Source organism: Hylobates moloch, unplaced genomic scaffold (genome assembly GCF_009828535.3).
Source record: "Hylobates moloch isolate HMO894 unplaced genomic scaffold, HMol_V3 SCAFFOLD_18, whole genome shotgun sequence".
Taxonomy (NCBI): Eukaryota; Metazoa; Chordata; class Mammalia; order Primates; family Hylobatidae; genus Hylobates; species Hylobates moloch.
The window spans coordinates 60,120,621-60,136,965 of record NW_026652293.1 but is presented as its reverse complement, the minus strand read 5'-3'; the positions used below and the strand labels follow the sequence as shown (position 1 = coordinate 60,136,965).

General features: G+C 35.1%; 1 protein-coding gene across 21 annotated transcripts in view; it reads left to right on the top strand.

The window, feature by feature from the left end:
- Positions 1 to 16,345, top strand: part of CDC42BPA (CDC42 binding protein kinase alpha) — a 320,366-nt gene that overhangs the window by 148,402 nt on the left and 155,619 nt on the right. For all 21 annotated transcript variants that reach the window (XR_009210848.1, XR_009210849.1, XR_009210847.1 and 18 more), the window contains exons 7-9: positions 9,979 to 10,179; positions 11,791 to 12,039; positions 14,413 to 14,492. Coding sequence is in view for 16 of the 21 variants with exons in the window: in XM_058430788.1 (XP_058286771.1) it covers positions 9,979 to 10,179; positions 11,791 to 12,039; positions 14,413 to 14,492 (530 nt within the window). In the remaining 5 variants the exon portion in view is untranslated. The remainder of the gene's footprint in view (positions 1 to 9,978; positions 10,180 to 11,790; positions 12,040 to 14,412; positions 14,493 to 16,345) is intronic.

Sequence of the window (16,345 nt, the reverse complement as noted above, 5' to 3'; positions counted from 1 at the left end):
AATGATACTGTTTGGACATTTGGATTTATAGCATAAAAATATCATATGCAATAAATAAATGGGTAAATAAAATGTCTATACTGTCTATCTTATTTAATTTACATAAAAGGTACTGACTGTTAAAAGCAAAAATAATGTAATGTGTAATTATTTGTAATGTGGGTTTATGACACGTAGAAGTAAAGGATATGACAATAGTCACATAAACAATGGAAGATATGTATATGGAATTATACTGCTCTAGGATAACTGTATATAGGAAGTATAAAATGAGAAGTGGGTAGTGCCAGGTATGACATTAGAAGAGGGAAATAGCATGGTGGTGGTGCTGAGTTGAGAAAACAGAGATTGGAATCAGGGAGGCTTTGGCATCTGGAATTTGGGGCCACCATTCCAGAGAGGATAGAGCTGCAGGGAAAAATAACTTCACGGAGAGAGCTAGTGATTCTCCAGTCCTGCATATTACAAGCCCGATGGACTCAAAGTTGGAGATAGAGTCCCTGTAGTCTGATGTTTGCCTCTCTAAATTCCTTTTGAATGCATTCGAAATGCAAATTCCAGAATGCATGAGTAATATTTCTGTCTCTGTGAGTTTCCTCAAATTATATTTGTTCCTGAAAGTCTGGTATGTTCTCCCAGTCATTCATTCTAATTTTGCTGGACAATAGGATAATAGTTTATGTTTTGTTTCTAGCATACTTATTGATGAACTCAAAATAGTTTTCTTGGACATAATATCATATTGGACTTCCATTTTCAAAACCATAGGCTTGCACCTGTAATACCAGCACTTTGGGAGGCCAAGGCGGGAGGATTGCATGAGCCCAGGAGTTTGAGACCAGCCTGAGCAACATAGCAAGACCTCATCTCTACAAAAAAATATAAAAAATTAGTTAGGCATGGTGGCATGCACCTGTAGTCCCAGTTACTCAGGAGGATGAGATGGGAGGATCGCTTGAGCTTAGGACCTGGTCAAGGCTGCAGTGACCATGATGGTGCCATTGCATTCCAGCCTGGGTGGCAGCAAGATCCTGACTCCAATAAATAAATAAATAAATAAATAAATAAATAAATAAATAAATAAAAATTTTAAAAACACTATAATGAAGAAACGTTATTTTATTTCAGATTTTTAAATTAATTTTTAGATTTTATTGTCTTATTTTTTGAGGCAGGGTCTTGCTCTGTCACCCAGGCAAGTGCAATGGTGCTTTGAGCATTTCATTTACTTACATATTTCCTATAACCATATTTGTGCTGCTGTCTCTTGATTATTTATTTTTAGATACTATCTCATAATATCCTACCATGGTAGATGAGGATTCAGGTCTTTTGCTCTGCTCTTGCCCAACCAGTACACATCCTCTCTATCCTCTCAATGTAATTATCACACAATCCCTCGTTAAATCCTGTTCGGTATTTTATTATGGTGATACAAATACTCATCGTCGTGTCATACAGTTTGTTTTAATTGCATTTCTTTTCTTCAAAACCTTTTTATTCTTCCTGGTGTAAGTGACCACTTTGCTCTGCTTAATTTCCCGTGTAATTGTCACCAATTTATCCTCAAACTCTCCACCACATTGAATTACTTAATAAAAGGAATTTAGCAGTTCCTTTTTTTCCCATGGAGATATTCATACTGGATTGCATTCTCCTAATCTGGACTGTTTGTTCTAGAGACCTACTGCAGAGGTCCTATCCTAGGACTACCTTTTATCGTCTTCATGGAATTTATGTTATTCTCTAGTATCGGACTCTGTTTCCTGGATCCCATTTGGTGATAGCTGCCTGAAGAAGGTTCCATTGGAAGTAAATATTTCATAATTTTCCATGTCTGAAAAATGCCTTCATATTGTGTTGATAATTTGTCTGGACATAGTATTCTAGATTTGAAACTATTTTCCTCTTAGAATTTAGAAGGCATTATGTTGTCTTTTAACTTACAGTGTTGCTATTAAGACATCTGATGCCGTTCTGAGTCTCAGTCCTTTTATTACAGCCTTTCTCTCTATCTCTGGAAGCTTTTAGAATGTTTTATTTATTCCCAGTGTCCTGAAATGTTATGATTGTTGACTTTGTGTGGGTCATTATTTATTATCTGGACAGCTGCCTCAAACCTACGAGCCTTTCCCAAGTTTGTGACTTTCAAATTAAGTTTCAACTTACTTTTTCTCCTATATCTCCGTCAAAACCATACCAGCTGAATCAATTTACCTTAAGAAGTCAATTTCTGGTGGTGAAGTGTTTGCTATAATTCTTTTTCTTTCTCTAAAATTATCTTGGCTATGCTTGGCCCTTTATTTTTCTATGTGATTGTTAGGATTAGCATATTGGTTTATATCCATACATGTACACACATGTGAACAATCCTTCATAAACACTGGCTTATGTATTTAAGACCTGCTTTGAAATTAGCTTAATTTTGGGGACATTCATGTCTATAACATGGAATCTTCTCATCTATGAATGTTGTGTTTCTTTTTATTCACTATTAATCCATTACCTAGATGAGTTAGATTTGCTCCTAAACGACTTGTGGATTTTTTAATGTTACCTGTATTATAAATGATACTTGTTTATATTTACAGTTTAATAGCTTGTTGCTCTTCTTTAGGATTAGAATTGATTTTGTGTATTCATCTTGAATCTAGCAGTCTTGTGAATTTTTTTTGTCAGTTTAAAATAGTTTATAGATTCTTCTAGATTTTTCATATAATAAATCATGTAATCCGTAAATTATGACCAACTTTGGGTTTGTTTCTTCACAATCTTTATATATGCTATTTTTTTTCTCTTACCATAGAGTCTAATGACCTTCAGTACAATGTTAAATAGGTGCAGTGATGTTGTTTCTGTAGCTTCAAATTAATTTAATGTTTGCAGTTAGCTTTTGGTGTATATCTCTTATCAAATTAAGAAATTCCTTCTCATTTCTGATTACCGGAGTTTTTTTGTTGTGATTCTGGTTGTAACAAAATTACTTTTCTGCATCCATCAAGATGATGTTAGGTTGTTTTTCTTTTAATCTGTTAATCTGATAAATGACAGCTTTTCCATTGTTAAATCATTCATTCTTTGAGTAAATATGACTTTATCAAGATGTTATATTGCAGTATTTTAACAGATTCCTAGTTGACTCTACTACTATTTTATATAGTATTGTTACCTGGCATTCATACATGACATTAGTCATATCTCAGACTGGAGTATAATTTTTTTTCCTTAAATTGTTCTTGTCTGATTTTTAGATTTAGGTCATTTTAGCCTTATAAAATAAACAGAGGATCCATATTTTCCCCTTTCCCGTTTTGGCTCTAGAACAGTTTATAATACAGTTATCTGTTAACTTATATCATTGGTAGAATTTACTTTTAAATCACCTTAGCCTGGGTGAAGTTTTGTTTTCTTCAATTTTATTTTGTTTTGCAGATAGATTTTGTACTATTGATTCAAATTTTTAATGATTATAGGTCTGTTGGATTTTCTCTTTCTTCCTGAGTTTTAATGTGTTATAGTCTTTTCAATGAAAATTGTCCATTTTCTCTGAGTTTTCAATTGTATTGCCATAAAGTAGTTCAGACCACCTTCCTCCTAGTTTTAACATCTCTGTTACAGTGTCGTTTTGCCCCCCTTTCCTAGTATTGTTTATTTGTGCTTCTCTTTTCCTTCATAAGTTTTGATACAGAGCATTCTACTGTTCAATTCTAAATATTTTCCAACTTAAGTTAGAATTCTTCTATGGGCCACTATTTAGTGATATGCCTTTTAATATCCATAGTATTATATTTATTTGTTTAGTTAGTTATTCCTGGTTTCAGTTTACTGTAGATTGGGTCTATTTGGTATCAGATTTTTTTGGCATTTTTTGAGATTTGCTTTGTGATTTTGTAAGAGGCCAGTTTTTATATGTTCTATGTTTATTTGAAAAGAATACTTTTTTTTCTGACTTTTGGGTACAGATATATATGCCCATAAGATTAAAATTGTTAATTTTGTCATTCAGTTTTTTTGTGTTCTTAACCATTTTATTTCTCTGATCTATTATTCATTGTTTAAAAATCCTTATGATGGTAAATTTACTAACTTTTCTTTGTAATCATCAGTGTTTTGCACAGCTCTTTTGTAGCTTTGCTGTTAGGTATATATTATTCAGAATTGACATTTATTCCAGGGTATTTTCTTTTATATTATACTAATGAATTTTTAAAAAATCTTACAATGATTTTGGCATTAGAATATATTTAACTGATATTACTGTAGCTATCTTAAGTTTCTTTTCATTATCATATGCCTGATATATCCCTTTCCATCCATTTACTTTCAACTTTCCTGTGTCCTTATGTTTTAAGTGCATCCCTTTTAAACAGATTATTGCTGATGTTTTTCTCATTTGTTCATTTTGGTTTTATGTGTTGTCCTGTGTAACAGTTTTGTTTAATAAGTGAGTTTAATCCATTTATAAATTTTGTGATTATTAATATACTTATTTCTAGTATCTTATGTGCTGTTTATTATTGGTTTTGCTTGTTTCTTTGCATCTATACTTGAGTTTGTTTTCTTCTTTCTTGCCTTCTGTTGACTTGATCAAGTTTAGCTTTTAAATTTCTCTTTGTTTGGAAGTTACATATTCTAAGTATTTTAGTGTTTATCTTTACATTTTTAAACAGTTAATCAGTTTTTCTGCCACATTCCCAATCAAAACAAGAAACTTAGATTACTTCACACTGTAATTAACTCAACGTAACACTCAAAACAAAAATTAACTCAAAATGGGTCAAAGACCTAAATACAAAAACTAAAACTATGAAACTCTTAGAAAAAAATAGAAGGGATAACTTTATGACATTGGATTTGTCAGTGATTTCTTGGGGATGACACAGAATTACAGGCAACAAAAGAAAAAAATAGATAAATTGGACAATATCTCCATTAAAACTTCTGTGCACCAAAGGGCACAATCAGAGTGAAAGGCAACATATGGAATGAGAGAAAATATTTGCAAATCATATGTCTAATAACAGGTTAGTCTCTAAAATATGTAAAGAACTCCTACAAGTCAGCAACAAAGAACAAAGGACCCTGTTAGAAAATGGACAAGGTATTTATTTTTATTTTATTTTATTTTATTTTATTTTACTTTACTTTACACTTTACTTTTTACTTTACTTTACTTTACTTTATTTTATGTGATAGACAGAGTCTTGCTCTGTCGCCTAGGCTGGAGTCAGTGGCGTGATCTTGGCTCACTTCTCCTGCCTCAGCCACCCGAGTAGCTGGGATTTCAGACATGCACCACCATACCCAGCTAATTTTTTTTTTTTTTTTTTTTTTTGTAGAGACTGGGTTTTGCCCTTTTGGCCAGGTTGGTCTCAAACTCCTGACCTCAAGTGATTCACCCACCTCAGCCTCCCAAAGTGCTGGGACAAGGAACTTTAATAGACATTTCTCCAAAGAAGTTTTTTTGTTTGTTTGTTTGTTTGTTTTTTGTTTTTTTTTGAGACGGAGTCTCGCTCTGTCGCCCAGGCTGGAGTGCAGTGGCGTGATCTCGGCTCACTGCAAGCTCCGCCTCCCGGGTTCACGCCATTCTCCTGCCTCGGCCTCCCGCGTAGCTGGGACTACAGGCGCCCGCCACCACGCCCGGCAAATTTTTTTGTATTTTTTAGTAGAGACGGGGTTTCACTGTGTTAGCCAGGATGGTCTTGATCTCCTGACCTTGTGATCCGCCCACCTCAGCCTCCCAAAGTGCTGGGATTACAGGCATGAGCCACCGCACCCGGCCCAAAGAAGATATTTAAATGGCCAATTAGCACATGAAAAGTTGCCCAACATCACTAATAATTAGAGAAACACAAATCAAAACCACAGGGATACACCATCTCACACTCAGCAGGATTGCTACTATCAAAAAAACAGAAAATAACAAGTGTTGTCAAGGATGTGAACAAATTAGGATCCTTGGGCACTGTTGGTGGGAATGTAAAATATGGAAAATGGTATGGGTAGCTCTTCAAAAAATTGAAAATAGGATTACCATGTGATCCAGAGTTCCTCCTCTGGGTATATACCCAAAAGAAGTGAAAGCAGGGAGTTGAACATACATTTGTACACTCATTTTTAGAGCAGCATTGTTCACAATAGCCAAAGGGTGACAGATGAATGGATAAACAAAATGTGCTGTATACATACAATGGAATATCAATCAATTTTTAAAAGGAAGGAAATACTGACACGTGCTACAACGTGGATGAAACCTTAGGATATTATGTTAATGAAGTAAGCCAGTTACAAAAGTACAAATATTTTATGATTCCACTTATGTGAGATAACGATAGTAATCAAGTTCAAAGAAACAAAGTACAATGGTGGCTGTCAGGGTCTAGGGGAAGGGGGAATGGGGGAATTACTGATGGGTACAGAGTTGAAATTTTCCAAGATGAAAAAATTTTAGAGAAGGATGGTAGGGACTGGTTGCACAACAGTGTGAAGGTACTTATGCCACTGAACTGCGCACTTCTAAAAATCATTAAGATAGTAAATTTTTTTGTGTATTTTTACCACCATTAGAAATAATAATTGAATAATAAAATAAAATTTTAAAAAAGTAATAATTAAAAATTTTAAAAACCTAAGAAATTTAGAATACTTGAATCCTGTTTACATCCTCAGTAACATGTTTTTGTTTTTCCAGTGTTTTATTTCCAGCTTCTTTTTTTTTTCTTTTTTAGTGAGTGGTTTTAAAAAATTTTTATTTTTCTATTTGTAAACTGACAAATTATAGTTGAATACATTTATGGGGTAAATTTATTTTTCAGCCCTAAGGTAGTTACTCCTGCCTCTTTTTCTAGTCCTTGTCCTCCTCCTCCTTCATTATGTTATCCAATTAACCACCATTTAAATGTATTAGTAAAGTTTACCAATATCTTTGTTCATAATTGCGTCTAGTATCACATTCTTCCATCTTGGTTAAATTTCTTGTTTTCCAAAGTATACCCTTTAGTGCTTGTTTAGCTGAAAGGAAATGTTAGCCATAGTTTACTCGGTCTTGTGTGACAATGTATCATTTCTGTATCATAATTTAGGTAGGTAGGTAATATATTGACAATTGTTTTGTCTTATCACTTTGAAGGTACAACTTCATTTACTTCTGACTGCAATTCTTAGTTATTAATAATTCAGCTGTTGGTCTAATTGTCATTTCTTAGTAGATAATCTCTATTCTTTAATGTTTTTAAAATCTCTTTGGCTTTGGTATTCTGTAGTTTAATTCCAATGTGTATAGACATGAATCTGCTTTTATTTATCTTCTAAGTACTTTTTTTTTTTTTTGAGACAGAGTTTCACTCTTGTCACCCAGGCTGGAGTGCAGTGGTGCCATCTCTGCCCACTGCAGCCTCGACTTCCCAGGCTCAAGCAATCCTCCCACCTCAGCCTCCCGAGTAGCTGGGAGTACAGACATGTGCCACCATGTCCAGCTAATTTTTGTATTTTTTGTAGAGATGTGGTTTCACGATGTTGCCTAGGCTGGTCTCCAACTTCTGAGCTCAAGTGATCCACCCGCCTCAGCTTCCCAAAGTGGTGGGATTACTGGTGTGAGCCACTGCGCTCGACCTCTTCTAAGTACTTTATGCCCTTCCTGCATCCAGGAATTCAAGTCTTATATCATTCTTGAAAAAATTTAAGCTTTGTCTCTTTGGATGTTGCTTTCCACTATTCTCTCTTTTATCTCACTCTCTTATACTGTGTTGAACTTGTCCATTCTGGGGTCTGTACGTCTTAGCCTTTCTTCCAAATTTTCCATTTTTTAAGTCTTCATATTAGATGCTAGTTAATTTCTTCAGCTCTTCTTCAGGTTTATTATTCTCGTCAACTGTATCTAATCCACTGTTTACCTGTTTATTGCGTTTATTTTATTTCAGTGACTATTTTCATTTCTAGGACTTCTGTTTGATTTTTAAAAACTTTTGTGTTGTTTTTTTAGGTCTTTAATAATTTTAAACATACTTATTTCATAGAGTGGATCTGATTGTTGTTAGGGATCTAATTGTTCTGTTTGTTCTGAGTTACTCATAATAGACAGTTTCCTCATTTAGTTTATATTATTGGATTGTGAGTTCATATTCAGCGAGTTTTATGTTTAAGAATTATATCTGCCAAATTTGAGCATGTGTCCTCCAGCGTAGATTTGAATTTGTTTTGCTTCCTAGAGGCATCTAACCTTGGGTCAGTGTTAATGCCAATATCTTGGCTTGGGAACTTTTGGACCACAGAAGCGGTGTGCATTTGAATGCCAAATGTTGAGACTATGTGATGTGATGTTACGAATTTCTACAGGAACAATATTTTTCATTCATCACACACAAGTCAAGATAGATGAAATGTCTTGTCCTTCTCTGCTTTGTGGCAGATTGTTATAATGTACCATTTTTCTTACAGTATACGTTTTAGGCCAAAAGGTGTGTATATAGGGCAGCATTTGTCTTCAAACTCACCACCTAATATAAGCTAAGGATAAGGTCTTTTCTTTTGTTCTTACCTCATATAAGCGTAAGGTATTCGCTTTTGTGTGTGTTAAAATTTGAGTACCTAGGAAATGAAAACCAACAATTCCCCAACCCTACTCATCTCTAATGCATATTATCCTGATTCTCAAGCGTTTCTTGATTACTGAACTCTAAGAATTTCTCTTTTAAAAAAGTTCTTTTATATGTTTATGCAAATAATTGTTATATTTTATCTAGCTTTTTTTTTTTTTTTTTTTTGCTTTTGAGACCGAGTCTTGCTCTGTCGCCCAGGCTGGAGTGCAGTGGCGCAATCTTGGCTTACTGCAAGCTCCGCCTCCTGGGTTCACGCCATTCTCCTGCCTCAGCCTCCCCAGTAGCTGGGGCTACAGGCGCCCACCACCACCCCTGGTTAATATTTTTGTGTTTTTAGTAGAGACAGGGTTTCACCGTGTTAGACAGGATGTTTATCTAGCATTTTTAAGAGTTCGTAATGGAAGGGTTTCCAAGTTATTTAATCTCAGTATTGCTAAAATGTAAGTCTATCCTAATTATTCAGAATTGGAAATGTTGTCTAGAAAATCCAAAATATTAACTGGTATTCTACTTTAGGAATGTTCATGTTTTGGATAAGTTCTTCTAAAACACATAAAGGGACAATATCCTTTTACTTCAAAGTACCTTACAACATATATACCCAGGATTTTTCTAGTTACCTGTTTTATTTTTTCTTCTACTTTTTTACAGAGATAGGATCTTGCTATGTTTCCCAGGCTTGTCTCAAACTCCTGGGCTCAAGTGATTTTCCCATATTGGCTTCCCAAAGTGCTGGGATTACAGATGTCAGCTACCATGGCTGGTTTTAATTACCTGTTTTCTAATTAAACCTAACCTGCTATAACAAGTACTCAACTTTTTTTCTGTATTGGAACTTTAGTTTTTGAAGGATATACCTCTTCTTTTATAGTTTTTTAAATTAGTAAGTAGTTTGTTGTACATTATTGATGTGTATTTTCTTAGGTTTCTATTAAGGAGTTTAAACATAATCTCCAGGCTTCTCATAGTATTGGCCTAAATATCAGGAGCTTTTCCCCCCATCTCATTGTAAAATTTTCACAGTTTCATTTTTTTTTACATGTATAGGTTTGACAGGTAATTATCAATAATGAGTGTTCTAAACCAAATATTCAGTTTGTTGTTAATGGGTATGATGGTTTAAATTAAATTGTTCCTCTCAATGTCATCAGTTAAGTAACACTATAGTAAAAGTTCTATAGTGTTATGAAATCTGGAAAACTATTAATGTGGGGATAATGTACAATTTAACATATATGCAAAGATTATTATTATTTTTCAGATAATGACAAAGATGTGTTTATGAGATAATAATGTCTATTGTGTATCTTAAGTAACTATTTTAAATTTAAAATATTTTATTTCTAATATAGTAGATTAATAAAGATGTAAATTTCTTCAGGTTCAGTCCTCAGTGGCTGTAGGAACCCCAGATTATATCTCTCCTGAAATCCTTCAAGCCATGGAAGATGGAAAAGGCAGATATGGACCTGAATGTGACTGGTGGTCTTTGGGGGTCTGTATGTATGAAATGCTTTACGGAGAAACACCATTTTATGCAGAATCTCTGGTGGAGACATACGGAAAAATCATGAATCACAAAGTTAGTATAGTTTACTTTTGTTCAAATTAATGTGGTAAATAACACATAAAATCATTTTTAAAGAGAAAATATTTTTCTAAAAACAGTGAACAATCACATTTCTGTCCTAGTATGGGACACGACAAACATAAATAGTCAAAATCCATAAATTATTCATAAGTTATTAGTTCTAATTTTCTTGTATTTTATTAGAGATGCTGCTAAGTAGGAAATTAAGTGGTTTCTCCAGTAGAATAACAAAGGTCATAAGTAGAGAATTTCGATCATTGCTTACTATAGTATATGTATAATCATGACTAGAATATGTGTAAAAAAATTTTCAACTTTAGTAGTAATAAGTGCAATACAAATTTAAAATAAGAATGAGATACTTTTTCTGTCAAATTAGCAAAGATCAAAAGAAAAATAGTACTCTGTACCATAAATAATGCAGTGAGATGGGCATTCTAAGACATTAATAGGTATATAAATTGGTGTAACCTTTCTGTTCAGGAAGTTTACAGGTGTGCACCTAGAGCCTTAAAAAATGGTTAGAGGTTTTGATTGAGCAATTTCAGTCTAGGAATCTACCCTATGACATTTTCAGTAGAACAAAGATATATGTACAAGGATACCTATTCTAACATTATTTATGATCACAGAACGCTAGAAGCAACACAGATACACAACAAGAACAAATTAATGAAACTTTAATATATTTAGTACTAAGTGAAATAGACTGTTCATAATAATAAGAAGAAAGGTTTTATTAGCAGTCTTAGAAGATTGTGAGCAGTTGCAAAAAATTAGAATGTGAATATCCGATAGAAGGGAATGATAATCCATTCTTTTTAATTTGTTCCAGTGAAGCAATTATGATTAGTTTCTTTACATATATAAAAATCAGTTCTATAGGGTTTATGTTCTTCCTGTTTGCAAAGATAATGTTTCATATAGTTATAAAGAGTTGAAAGACTGGAAATAGCAGCAGGGTTGTAAATAGCATGTACATCATTTGAATTAGAAAATAATATTGTAGTACAACATGATATTTAACAGCACAGATTACAGCTTCAGTTCGAATTCTGGTTCTGCCACTTCCTAGATGTGTAATGTTGAGAAAGTTGCTTGAATTCTCTGTGTCTTTATTTCTTCTATAATATTAGCACAGTAGGAGTACCCACCTAAAATGGTTGTTTTGAGGGTTAAATGAGTAATGTACTTTAAATAGTGTCAGATACATATTATGTCCTTTAAAAATACTTATTATTAATCATTAGTATGTAACTTATATGACCATTATCAGTCATCTATCTCGATGTAAATATTGAGTCAAATTCCACTACTTTTAAGTAATTTCTCTTCATTCTGATAGCAGTTTAAGGTATTTAAGGTATGATGTATTCTTCTTTCTATAGCACATGCATGATTGAGTCATATATGAAATTAAAAGTCCTACGAAAATGATCTTCTGTTATTCATCCCTGTATTCCTTTAGTATTAGTACTTTGCACCAACATGCAGTTATTAGATATATTTAAAAGAAAATGTATTTTTAAGAAAATAAGTCAACCAACCTACTTAGTATGTTAAACACTGATTTATATTTTGTTTCTGTTTTTCTCTGTTTAGGAGAGGTTTCAGTTTCCAGCCCAAGTGACTGATGTGTCTGAAAATGCTAAGGATCTTATTCGAAGGCTCATTTGTAGCAGAGAACATCGTCTTGGTCAAAATGGAATAGAAGACTTTAAGAAACACCCATTTTTCAGTGGAATTGATTGGGATAATATTCGGAACTGTGAAGCACCTTATATTCCAGAAGTTAGTAGCCCAACAGATACATCGAATTTTGATGTAGATGATGATTGTTTAAAAAATTCTGTAAGTATGACACTGTGAAGAAGTTCTATCCCTCTGTTTCTTTCTAATATGGTTATATAGTAATTTTTTGGTTTATAAGTATTTTGCTAGGATAGTTTTACAGTGATCAGTTATCAGTCAGTGATCATGGCTTCCAGTGCTTATTCTGTCACAAATCAAATTAAGAAGAAAGTTAACTGAGGTGAACATAGTTATTTGTGACTAAGAACAAAATTAAAATTCAAAGTTTTACCTCTTAGGTAAGTTATGCCATTAAGCTTCGTAAGAGAACAAACTAGATACTTAAAAAAGCAGATCTTACGATTGCGGGGCCTGATACAACAATTGAAGAGAAATAAATTGAGAAGCATTTATTTGTGAAAAACTGCTGAACTTTAGTTAAAGTCACATATACCACACACGTTCATCCCCATTACTGACTTGGTCTGGGACAGTACTAGTAGCATGGAACTGGATAGAAAAATCAGCAGCTTTGCTGATACAGAGGGCAGATTCCGGGACTAAATACCCAAGCCCAGTGTGTTGCTGCTAACAATAGCAAACTTGGTAGGAAATCAGTAGAGAAAATAGTCCACAAATGTGATATAGCTCTGAGGTATAGCCCTGCCTGAGGTGAATAGCAGACCTCAAGCCAATTATTCGGCCAGTCCACTAGCCAAATAATTCAACCATTCTTAGCTTGTGAGCCATGCCAAAACAGGCCAGCATAGTATATCGACCTCTGCTATAACCCTTTAGGTTATATGAGATTAAAATTTAGGAAAATAAGAACTTAAAATTTTTGTGTTTTTTGCCTTTTTAGCCTTCTTCTACTTCTTTTTTTTTTTTTTTTTTTTTTGAGGCAGAGTCTCGCTCTGTCTCCCAGGCTGGAGTGCAGTGGACAGTCTCGGCGCACTGCAAGCTCCACCTTCCGGGTTCACACCATTCTCCTGCCTCAGCCTCCTGAGTAGCTGGAACTATAGGCGTGCGCCACCACACCTGGCTAACTTTTTTGTTTTTAGTAGAGACGGGGTTTCACCGTGTTAGCCAGAATGGTCTCGATCTCCTGACCTCATGATCCGCCTTCCTCGGCCTCCCAAAGTGCTGGGATTATAGGCATGAGCCACTGCTTCTGGCCCCTTTTTAGCCTTCTTAATTTGAGCTTTTATTTTTATTCAGTTATTTTATTTACTATGGCTTTAATTCTGTACTAAAAATTTTTACGTTAATGTTATATGACTTAACAAAATTTTTATTTTTAATTTTTGTGGGTACATAATAGGTACACGTTATATTACTTTTCACTGAAACGGTGAATACTATTTCAATACAGTAAGCTGTGATCACTGTTTGATAACTGATAATTGTAAAACCATCCTAGTACTATATTCAAGGCAGATAAAAATTTCTCATACTTTCCTGTCTAAACTTCACAAAGAATAATTAAACGGACTTCTCTTACCAATTTTTTATACATAGAATTATATTTACTGTTAACAACTTGTGAATCATTCCAAATTAAATACATAGTACAGTTGAACCTAATTATTCATGGTGGTTATATTCTGTATAGTTGCCTTGAACACTATTAGCTAATATTGAACCATTGCTCTGAGGGAAATACAGGGTTAGGTTTCTGTGAGCCTCTAATCAACTGATCAATGTATAGTCTTGTTTTATGTGTGCTTCTCTTTAAAGACACTTTATATAACATATATGGTTGATTCATTAACACTGAACTCACCACCAGCAGCACTGTAACTCGTGCCTGAATGAAGCTTTTCTAGCACATTATTTTCTCCGTAAAGGCACATCACTGTCCTCTTGCACTAGGAACACTAGACAGCGCTTCAGCACTATGCTTGGGAGCCTTTGCAAGCAGTGAATCACATGCAGAGGGCCCAAAAATGTGAAAAGCATGACACCAAAGAGAGCCTGTAAAGGACACTTGTTTATAATATGAGAGCTTAAATGAGAAGGCAGAGCCTCTCCTGTTCAACCTCAGCTGGGAATGTGAGCGTAGGACATCTCAAATTTTTCTCTGCTCTGCACGTGTCTACAAATGATCATAAAATTACCACAAGTATTGATTTGGGGTTTACAAATAAATATTAGCTTCTACACAAATTTGCAAATACAGAATATGTGAATAATAATGGCTATTCTCAATATCAGACTTTCAATCTTCGTTTTACTTTAATTAGAATTTTAGAGTAGCAGTGTTCATGGTCTAAATTTTATATTACTGAACAACTGTACCAAACTTACCAGTGTTTTAAAATTGAACAGTCAAAAATTTTTTTAAAATATTTCTTTTTGGCATTTTCTATTTATAGCCAAGCCTACAGATCATATAGCTATCTATTTCTTACCAGATGTTTTTTCCTCCTTTAGGAAACGATGCCCCCACCAACACATACTGCATTTTCTGGCCACCATCTGCCATTTGTTGGTTTTACATATACTAGTAGCTGGTAAGTTTGAAAAGTTAACATAGTTTGGGCCAAGTGCAGTGGCTCACGCTTGTGATCCCAACACTTTGGGAGGCCAAGGCAGGTGGATCATGAGGTCAGGAGATTGAGACCAGCCTGGCCAATATGGTGAAACCCCATCTCTACTAAAAATACAAAAATTAGGTGGGCGTGGTGGCGGGTACCTGTAATCCCAGCTACTCGGGAGGCCGAGGCAGGAGAATCACTTGAACCTGGGAGGCGGAGATTGCAGTGAGCCGAGACCGCACCATTGCAGTGCAGCCTGGGTGACAGAGCGAGACTCTGTCTTAAAAAAAAAAAAAAAAAAAAAAAAGTTAACAGTTTGGACAATTTAAAGCAAATTAAATTGAATTGAGGTTCGTAAAAAATGTATGAGAAAACTTCGTAAATTAAAACATTTTTAAAAATAGAATGAGCCTACTGCTGGAAATAGAAAGTTAAGCATTACAAAATGAATAGAACACATGAAAATCTTAACTCATTTTGGAGGGGAAAGAATGGAACAGAGAGCTCAGAATCTAATCCTTAGCAATGAAGCAGTAATTAGAAGAGTTTCATGCTGACCCTCACTTCACTTATATTCCCTATTTCCCGCTTACCCTGTTTAAATTCCGTTGAGAATGATTATAATCACTCCTTGTATGCCATTTCAGTTCCTTTGACTGTGTCTCATTCTGTTATACTTGTTTTGCTAAGTGAACATTAACTATTACAATTTTGTTCTCTACCTGTACGGTTCCAAATGACTAGAAAAAATAGCTGACTATTCTTACTGGTCTACTTTAAATTCATGATTACCAACTTCAAGTCCCCCTTGTCTGACAAATATACAGTATCACCCTAGTGTATTCACTCTTCCACTCACCTAGTAACTATTTTTTACTTTCTTTCTTTCTTTTTTTTTTTTTAAGAGATGGGGTCTTGTTCTGGGCAGCAGAAGGGCTGGAATGTGGTGGTGCAGTCCTAGCTCACTGTAGCCTCAAACTCCTGGGCACAAATGAGCCCCCTGCCTCAGCCTCCTGAGTAGCTGGGACAATAGGCACAAATCTCCATGCCCAGCTAATTTTTAAAACGATTTAGAAATGGAGTCTTGCTGGGCTGTCTAGGCTGGAGTGCAGTGGCACAGTCATAAATCACTACAGCCTCCTACTCCTCAAGCCATCCTCTGGCCTTAACCTCCGCTGTTGCTGGGATTACAGGTGTGAGCCACTGCATCTGGCCTATTTCTACTTGAGTTTGAAACCTCTGTCATCCTCACTTTCAGCTGATAATCTTGCATCCCCTTTCACTGAAAGGATTGAGGCAAACCGCAGACAACTTCCACAAGCTCCAGTTACCATATTTACCACCTACTTACTGTTGGACCCAAATTCTCTGGGATGAACTGTGCAAGCCTCTAGTAAGGCCAGTCTCTTCCATCCCTTCCTGGCTAGTCTAGTGCATGTTTTGCTTTTATGTCATGAATTTTTTTCTTCTTGTGTCATCTGCATCATCAGATCATTTATATCAGCTTACAAATGTCAGTTCTCCATCTTAATGCAAAATATAAAATCTGAATTCCTCTTCCTTTACCTCTTATCAACCATGTCTCTGCTTTACATTATAGAAAAATTACTTCAACTGGGCCAGGCACGGTGGCTCACGCTTGTAATCCCAGCACTTTGGGAGGCCGAGGCGGGCGGATCACAAGGTCAGGAGATCGAGACCACGGTGAAACCCCGTCTCTACTAAAACTACAAAAAATTAGCCGGGCGTGGTGGCGGGCGCCTGTAGTCCCAGCTACTCGGAGAGGCTGAGGCAGGAGAATGGCGTGAACCCGGGAGGCGGAGCTTGCA